General features: G+C 32.7%; 2 protein-coding genes across 3 annotated transcripts in view; one reads left to right on the top strand and one right to left on the bottom strand.

Annotated features, from left to right (window-relative positions):
• Positions 1 to 10,000, bottom strand: part of LOC137645965 (dynein intermediate chain 2, ciliary-like) — a 469,865-nt gene that overhangs the window by 246,684 nt on the left and 213,181 nt on the right. The gene's annotated exons all lie outside the window — the stretch shown is intronic.
• LOC137645009 (uncharacterized) overlaps positions 7,800 to 10,000 on the top strand; it is a 9,683-nt gene continuing 7,482 nt past the window's right edge. The window contains exon 1 of the mRNA XM_068377873.1: positions 7,800 to 7,954. Within this exon, the coding sequence (XP_068233974.1) occupies positions 7,894 to 7,954 (61 nt within the window). The 5' untranslated portion in view covers positions 7,800 to 7,893. The remainder of the gene's footprint in view (positions 7,955 to 10,000) is intronic.

The raw sequence follows: 10,000 nt of genomic DNA, 5'->3' as shown, positions 1-10,000 counted from the left end.
CAACAACAATAATAATAGTAATAAATAGTACAAATAATAACAATAATAATAACAATACTAATAATAATAATAACAATAATAATAATAATAATGATAATAAAAATAATAAAAAATAATAAACAAATAATAATAGTAATAATAATAATAATAATAATAATAATAATAATAATAATAACTATAATAATAATAATAATAATATTAATAGCCGTTCAAAAAGCTGACAAGAAGAACGTTCTACAGCTTCCAGGGTAAATGAAATGAACATTAAAAGAAAAGTGCAACTGTTCCGTAAATTACCTAAAAAGAAGTTTGATGCTAATATCTTGCGAAACGGGTATAGCAACAACTAGAAACTAAAGCAGTTCTCTAAATATAGTCATCACAGAAAAAAAAAAAATGAGAAAAAAGTTAAGGGACCAAATCTAGTTTGGGGTATTTCTATCATTATTGGGAAAATGCAAATGATTTACAGTTACGTTTCTGTGACGTAACGCAAGGTCAACGAATCGGTTAACATTACACAAAACAAAAATCCCTCAATCATACCATAATTAAAACGATAAAAATCCTGCCGCATAATCATCGACTCGATAAAAACGCCATATTTACACCAACTTGACATGAAACATGTAGCATTGACATCTTGATAAAAAAAATCGTGTTATTAACAGTAACTTTATAAAAAAAAGTGTCACACTGACATCAGTTTCATAAAAATAATTTCAAACTGACATAAACTTGAGGGAAAAAAATGCCGCACTGACAACAAATCGATAAACAACGTCGCATTGACATCATCTTAATAAATATATTGTCTTATTGACATCAAATTTATAAAAACATATCGCATTGACATCAACTTCATAAAAAAAAAAAACATGTCTAATTGACATCAACTCGCCAAAAAATGTTGGACGGACAACAACTCGATTAAAAAAAAAAAAAAAAAAAAAAAAAAAAAAAAAAAAAAAAAAAAAAAAAAAAAAAACTGTCACACTGACATCATCTTTCAAGAAATAGGAATAGTTTGCAAACGATATTATTAAATGGAATATCTTAAGTGGTCAGCAAAGAAACCTTCAGTCCTCATAAATGCAAAAGGACTTCTAATACTGAGAGTCATTGGGTGCAATGATACATTATGAGACAGACCATAGGAAGGGAATATTATACCCAGAAACTGTTTATCAATAATATAGCAGCTTTACCCGGTTTCTGCTTTCTTTTGAAGATGAGACAGACCGGGAATTAAAAAAAAAAAAAAAAGATTGACACCTAGAATTTTAAATGAGCTGGATGCCATTGAAATTATCCAATGATATTATGTTCACAGGCCCATCTATCGCTATCTATCTATCTATGTATCTATCGCTTTCTTCCTTGTGTTTACTACTCTGCTTTAAGTAGTTATGTGGATATCAATCCGAATGTCTTTCCTCACCTGAATTTCCCCAGTGTTTCACTTTTATCTTCAACCTTGATTCTGTTTGCAATCAATCACAAAAGCTCAATAGTAATAAATTTCAATTAATCACAAAAGCTCAGCGCTCGGTTTCAATAAATCACGAAAGTTCAGAACTATATATGTTCCTATCAATACTGAAAAATCAGCACTCGGTTTCTATCTGTCACGAAAGCCTAGCACTCAGTTTCAATCAATCACATAACATGGTGCAATACCTATCTGACTTGATATTTTATCATACTTGAGATAATTCTAACCACTAACCAAATGTATTACTGTTGTGATTTTTTTTAGCACAAGGTCCTGCTGATGCATAAACAAAATCTAAAGGCTTCCTATTCACAAGGTCTTCTCTGTGTATTACTCAAAAAGAGTTTTCCTTCCCCATGAAGGTCTTCCTTTATTCACACTAAAGTAACTTCTAATTTGGGTGACATTTTTCGTGGAAGGTAAAGTGGTCTATCAAACATCTTTTCACTTTCCTATTCAGTATTTTCTAAATACCATTCTCTTTCTTGTACAAGTTGGCGGATTAAGCAGAAACTGTTTAAAGCCGCTACGAATATAAATAAGCTAAAGGTCACACCGTCCTTTCTAATCTTTATGTTCCTATTATTGATACCATGCTCTTCCCAGACTTGCAGTCAGTTGTTTTTTTCCTACTTCCGAGTGTCATCTCACTCAGGAGCATTATGACAATGAACAATGGTTTAATGACCAAAGAGAACCAAGGGTAAGAGTAGGAATACAAATGAATAAAAATACTCCTCGCAATGATAAACTATATACAGTTGAAACAGATATACAAGTATGCTACAGTAATACATTTATACGTAAAGATAATTTTTTTTCAACCACTTCCCTTTTCAGACAGTCTATAGAGATGAGCTTGAGAGAACGATTTTTCCATCCTGGATGAAATCTACGGCAGTTGATAGTATCATGTAACTAATTCAAACTGGAACGATGGGTTTTACCAAAATATGTTATTTTTTCTCCGCCCTACGAGATACTGAAGAAATTTAACCTTTGAAGTTAAAAACCAATATATCTCTCTCTTTATATATATATATATATATATATATATATATATATATATATATATATATATATATATATATATATATATATATATATTTATATATATATATATATATATACACACACATATATATATATATATATATATATATATATATATATATATATATATATATATATATATATATATATATATATATATATATACAAGGTCTATAGATATAAGAGGTCTTCTCAGGTCACCTTAGTGCGCAGGTAGCCGGATGGTGTGAGTCGGGTCTGTCAGAACGATGACCTCACTCAGACTTAACGGTGGCTGAGTAAGCTGTGGAACTTCCATAAGAAAATAAAGGAACCATGCTTTCTGCTTTGTATTTTTCAATCTTTTCGAAGATTTATATTTCATTCTTTTAGGATAATAAAAGTAAGATTACAAATACATAACTTTATTACACTCAAACAACCAAACAAATATTTGATGATGTAAATAACTGAAATTTGTCGAGCAACAGAGTTTAAATTCATAAAATAAATAGTGATATTTACACAATATATATTTTAGTTATGTTCTATATCACGTTGCGAGCTTTTTCATTTTATTCTGCGCTTTTCTTGATGAACTAATATTCCTATTTAAAACACGAATTCTAAAAAATGTACGACATCTAACAAAAAATGTAATCACTTCGTATGGTAATGGGATATCATTGCTTTTAAAACACTCGCTAATTAAATCAGTCAATTTATCAGTCGCTCCTTTTCCAGGGTTTAGATATTTTTCCCCATGATGACAAAGAAAAATATTTTCCATCGTTTTTAAATGCACCAAAAATTCTTCGCTTGGTTGCATTAGTTTTCCATCTCTGCACTTATGGCACCAATCCAGGTGCCATCTCCCTTCGTCGCTGCAGTTCCAAGGAATTCATATTCAGGAAACTTACGATCTATATAACCACCTACGTATTGTAAGCCTCCATCTTCCATCGCTTTCCCTAATGCTTCTTTTTCAGTGTCAAATTCTACATATTCATCATTTTGCAAATCATTAACAAATTCCACTGGCAAACAAAACAGCATTGCCGATAGACTCAGCTTTTTTTTAATAGAAGTTTCTTCATCTACAAAGGATGCGCTTTGTTCAATAGGAAAACTGGAAAATGAGCCTCACATCATCATATCACTATTGCAACTTTCAACGTTACAGTTTGATCCTAACAGTTTGCTTAAATGCGACGGGTGATGGGTGTTGATGGTATTTTTTCACAGAGAAATGGAAAAAAAAAATTTAAATATATATGAGGAAACAACTGATTCCGCGATTTCCAGATTACTGATGAATAATAAAGAGGATATACAATAATTATAATCTATGTAAGTTGATTACAACGTCATTTATATCTTAATGTTTAATCAACAATACACGATACTGGTTTCTTACCTTGTGATGCATGTGAATGTCCAGTTGTAGGTAAATGCATCGTCGGTACAGATCCTTTCTTTATTCTGATGAGAGATCGAGGCACTGGTTGATTCAGCAATTCATACATCAAATTCCTTTCAAATGCATCAGCTTCAAAGTGTTTACTACATAGCTGAGCGTTTTCCCCATTAATAGGATCTTCTCGTTTGCACAGCTGAATCCACGTTTTCCTTGTAATGATGTCCTTAGGGAATTTATGAAAAGTGAGATCCTTACTTTTTCCTCTATATGAGAAGCATCCGAAAACTGCACAATTATTGGGCATTTTGTTATATATAAAAAAGCTTTAATCAGCAAGGCGGAAGTGTACACCACGTTTGCCTGTAAACAACTGCCCGGTCAAGGGGTGATCGACCTTTGGTATGCTTGGGTGGAAATAGTCTATAGCTCTATAGATCTTCTTGGTCTATAGACCTTGGCCGCACCTATAGGTCCTGCCTACGTCACAGTCTGTACCTGCGCAGAAGAGTCATATTTTTGGTCGGGGTTGAGAAGACCTCCTTAATCTATAGACCTTGTGTGTATATATATATATATATATATATATATATATATATATATATATATATATATATATATATATATATATATATATCACAAGCACACGTGATTTAAGTTAATGTAAATATCACCCACGAATGGCATTTAATACTGAATTCTATCTTGGGAATATATATCCACTTGGAATTCATTTTATGGTAACAGCTTCTGGCCGGGTGGGGATTCGAACCACCACCTATTCGGCTGGAGACTATGCCTGCAGTGACCATGCCGACTGAGCTATCAAGAGAGACTAAAAAGTTTATGACAAGTTCCCGTACATATTCCTGTCGAATTCAGGAATCTGTTCACAGACTTTAAATAAACCCATCTCCACCATGATAGCTGAATCGTGAGTTTGCAACACGTGGTTATTTTAATGAACATATATCACAAGCACACGTGATTTTAATTAATGTAAATATCACCCACGAATGGCATTTAATACCGAATTCTATCTTGGGAATATATATCCACTTGGAATTCATTTTATGGTAACAGCTTCTGGCCGGGTGGGGATTCGAACCACCACCTATTCGGCTGGAGACTATGCCTGCAGTGACCATGCCGACTGAGCTATCAAGAGAGACTAAAAAGTTTATGACAAGTTCCCGTACATATTCCTGTCGAATTCAGGAATCTGTTCACAGACTTGAAATAAACCCATCTCCACCATGATAGCTGAATCGTGAGTTTGCAACACGTGGTTATTTTAATGAACATATATCACAAGCACACGTGATTTTAATTAATGTAAATATCACCCACGAATAGCATTTAATACCGAATTCTATCTTGGGAATATATATCCACTTGGAATTCATTTTATGGTAACAGCTTCTGGCCGGGTGGGGATTCGAACCAGAAGCTGTTACCATAAAATGAATTCCAAGTGGATATATATTCCCAAGATAGAATTCGGTATTAAATGCCATTCGTGGGTGATATTTACACACACACACACACACATATATATATATATATATATATATATATATATATATATATATATATATATATATATATATTCGAAAGACCTTAAAAATTACAGCCCGATAAGTTTAGTCTCAATAATACATATAAAATATTGACAAAGATCCCATTAGGCGAAATAGCATAGCAGCTAGACTTTAATAAAACATGAAAGGCAAGTTTCAAAAGAGGGTATTCAACAACTGACTCCATCCATGAAATTAACCAGCTAATAAAAAAAATCAACAGAGTATGACAAACCCCTATGTATGGCATTTATAGACTGTGAGAAAGCTTTTGATTCTGTCAAAATTTCAACAGTAATGAAAGACTTCAAAAGCAAGGAATGGATGAATCTTATGTTAGATCACTTGAAGATATCTATACGGGGAGTACAGCAATCCTACGAATACATAAAGATAGTGAGACAATTTTGATTGAGAAAGGCGTTAGACAGGGACACCCGATCTCTCTTGAATTATTCAAAGTGTGCCTAGAAGAAGTTTTTAGGAATTTAAATTGGAGAATGTAGGAATTAACAATAATGGGGAATACTTTAAAACTTACACTCTGAAAATTATCCTCTAGGAGATGGTTAATGAATATACGCACAGGACAGACACTAAGTGTTTCCCCAGGACATGAGATCGAAAAAAAGAAGGATAAGCATGGGATGGAGAGCTTTTGGTAAACAAAATGAGATTATGAAAATTAAAATGCCACTTTCTCTAAAAAAAAAAAATTTATTAACTTATGCATCAGAATCTTGGAGTCTTACAACATACAGCTAGTTACAACTCAGAGCTATGGAAATAAAAACCAAGAGAAAATCATTATGAGGCAGAAAAGAGCAATATGGATAAGAGAGCAAACTAAAGTAGAGGATATTCTAACAAGGAAAAAAAAAAAAAAAAAAAAAAAAGAAAGAAAGACAAGGGTAGGACATATAATGAGAATGATAGGTAATAGATGGACATTAAATGCGAGTATCCTAATTATTCAACCTCTCATTTATCGACGCCACCGCTGCAATTATGCGAACAAAGAGATCTCGCCCTACGCACTCCCTCTTTATCCTCTCAAGTAAGCATGCACTAAAAAATCAAGATAAATCCCCGGGCCCAGCAAATGAAAGCTGTAATATCCGCTTATTGGTGGATGTAACTGGCCGATGTGAATATTCAAATTAGCCAAACCTGGATAAGTAGATACGTGAAAAGTTTGTTTTCTTCATACCAACATAGCATGATGTACTGTTACCATCGTTAAACATTTGAGAAATGATAAAATATGTTATATGAAAATGGATGCATATTTCACTATGAAACCATGTATTCATTTTATAATGACAATAACAATTATCTAATTAATAATTTTCTGTGACATGTATTGGTCAAATTAATAAAAACAGGTTTAGGTCACTATAAAGGTCTCGAGAAAATTCAACTACAAATCTTTCAAATCCCAGCCACAAACTGATGATAAACCTTAGCTTGCTCTGTTTCTGTGATATACTGATGAATATTAAGCATAATTGTTTAGCACTGATTCAATGTAATTTTTCGTTAAAATAAAGTCTATTGTATTTTTCTCTGAAATATCTTTGAACAAGAAACTTTATAACTATCGACTTCGATGGGCATTTTGTAGTTTTAGACATAAACGATTCTTTTTATTTGATACTAAACAATAAATGTAAATCATTTAATTTTCTTTTCACTTTCGGAATACTAAGATGACTGAAAGCCTCGTTCATAAGCTCAAGATAATATGACACCAGTGTGATTACAGTGTCAATAAACTGTAACTTAATGTTAGGTCTTCGTTTACAAAGGCAAATTTATAGACTTCGTGTAGAAGTTTTCTCGATATAATTAAAACAAGAAATAAACTGCACAGATATAACTTCACAATGGTTGCTTTATCATCATCAGAGAGAGAGAGAGAGAGAGAGAGAGAGAGAGAGAGAGAGAGAGAGAGAGAGAGAGAGAGAGAGATTCATCTTGTTTTAAGGTAGGCATCAACGTATATTCTAATATAAAACTGCGTAGGCAAGCTCGTGCCTTGTGTACGTGCGTTCCAGAACTACCGCGTTGTCTCAAAGCGAAATTGTTCGGCATCTGGCAACAAATACTTGTTGCGATATACATTGCACAAAATTTGTTGAATTTTATCAAATCTAAAATACTTTCCAAACGTTCAAATTTGCTTCATTTCAGCAAATATATTATTTTCCTTTCATCTTAAACGTTGTGGACATATCAATACCAGATTACTTCAAGATACTATTGAATATATCACCTGTTGGCAACTGACCCTAAACGAAGCCAAGGTCTATCATGGGTGAGGCATTACGAATAGTGGTTGATTTCTCATACATTTATAAAGGAGTTGTATGAGCCAGTGGCTTCTGTTCAACACTAGAACATCGACAGCATTCACAGCTACTATGTCCGGTAAGTGAAACACTTTGTTGTCGAAGGAGACTGTGAATTTTGTTAGTTATCTTGATTTTAAGTGTCCAGGTTGGAAAAGTGAATGTGATGCACGATGCAATTGCTTTCGAAGACACTTGACCAAATTTGTAGAGATATGGAATCAATCAAAATCTGTCTACCAGTTCCATGATATGCAATATCGGGTAATCTACTACATGTACATTTATTGTTTACCATGGCCTCATAAATTAGTGTTGAAATTTCCCGCTTCGATTCAACTTCGGTGTTTCGGAACCATAAAGACTTCTTTACGCACATGTTTCTAGTTATTTCATTTCATACAGTTTTTCATGCAAAAGAAATTACGATCAATCAGTGTTAACAATTATGCTTAATATTCATCCGTATATATAGAAACTGAACAAGCTAAGGTTTATCACCAGTTTGTTACTGGGTTTTGCCTTGTATGGTCTCCTAAACGTCACCGTTTTTAGTTCAGTAACACAACCAGTTTTTTCGACTGTAAACAGTTTAATAGCGACTGATGATAATAATTCTTATATCATTTACATTAATTCCAAAATAATTCAGGGGTATAATAAATTTTAACGAGACTTACAAACCTAAATCTCACTCGGTCACTTGTCAAGATCTTTATACTTTTCATGAATTTCTTTTGCTGAATGTTTTGGTGCAATGGTGAAGGTGGTCGAAACTGAGATGGAAAGTTAAACAAATTTGGCCATTGGAAGTTGCTCATAAATTAACCGACAAAACGTGCTGGCAGAATTACTACAAGTAAAAGAACAAACACAAAGTTTAAATCATTCTAAATCCTTCCACTCACTGTTGAAAGTAACCGAATTTGGAATATTATGAATTTGACAACTGAAAATCATTAAAAAATACTAACAGAAAATCGCATCACCACAAATGAAAAAACTAACTACACATCACTTGAAAAATCTGAAAAGAATAAAGAATATAATCGAAAAGTATTTTCACGTGATCACAAAAAGGCAACATTTATTGACGCTATGTCACACACCTTAACTTGGGCCTCTCGAGTTCCCTGCAAAAAAAAAAAAAAAAAAAAAAAAAAAAAAAAAAAAAAAAAAAAAAAATTAGGCCTAAACTCTCATAACCTCAGTCAACATTCAACTTTATGAAAGCTGGTCAGAAGGATTAAATTTGTCCATCCCTATCGCAACTTGATAATTCAGCTTCAGAATTCTATTTTTTTTCCCCAGACACCTTGTCTTTTTTGTATATCAAACGTAGCTGCTTTTATTACTTTATCTTTTCTACAAAACATTTTGTTCACAATGATTTTGTAACTTTTTGGGTGACACATGAACATTTTCTTAATATTTTCTAATGGTAGAATAAAGAAATAAAAAACACACACGTCAAATGTAGATGTATACAAACAGTGTATATATATTTATAAAGCCATATATACACATTACAGACACACACACACGCACACATACACACACACACACACATATATATATATATATATATATATATATATATATATATATATATATATATATATATATATATATAATATTTATAAAACACATGATTGGCAAGAGAGGTAGCAGGACGTGTACTAAAGATTGGTACAAGACCTAGTTGTCAATGGAAGATAGGGTAGGAATGAACATAAAATACGGTTGTTGAATGCATATGAAGGAAAAAATCTAATTTTTTTATGAACTCTTTGCAAAGTAAACGTGGTGTAAGAAGAATTGAAAAGTTGAGAAAAGTGGTGATACACAGACGAGGCAAGTCTTTTTTGAGGTGGTTCGGTCATGTGGAAAGAATAAACGGAAGAACGACGGCCTCGAAACGGTCGAACAGATTAAGACTTAATGAAAAGACGTATTTGAAAGTTATGGTTGCATTACGCAATGTGTGTTGGGGGTTTCGACGTGAAGCGGATGGGCCTTTAATGTAGAATTAAGAATCAATAACGGTTTGGAAGATTTACTTCTCAGGAAGCTCAGCCACGATTCAGCAGTTAGTAGGATGAATATAACAGTGACTTGTGTTGTT

Source organism: Palaemon carinicauda, chromosome 8 (assembly GCF_036898095.1).
Source record: "Palaemon carinicauda isolate YSFRI2023 chromosome 8, ASM3689809v2, whole genome shotgun sequence".
In the NCBI taxonomy this organism is placed as follows: domain Eukaryota; kingdom Metazoa; phylum Arthropoda; class Malacostraca; order Decapoda; family Palaemonidae; genus Palaemon; species Palaemon carinicauda.
This window is presented reverse-complemented; position numbering and strand designations above follow the sequence as displayed.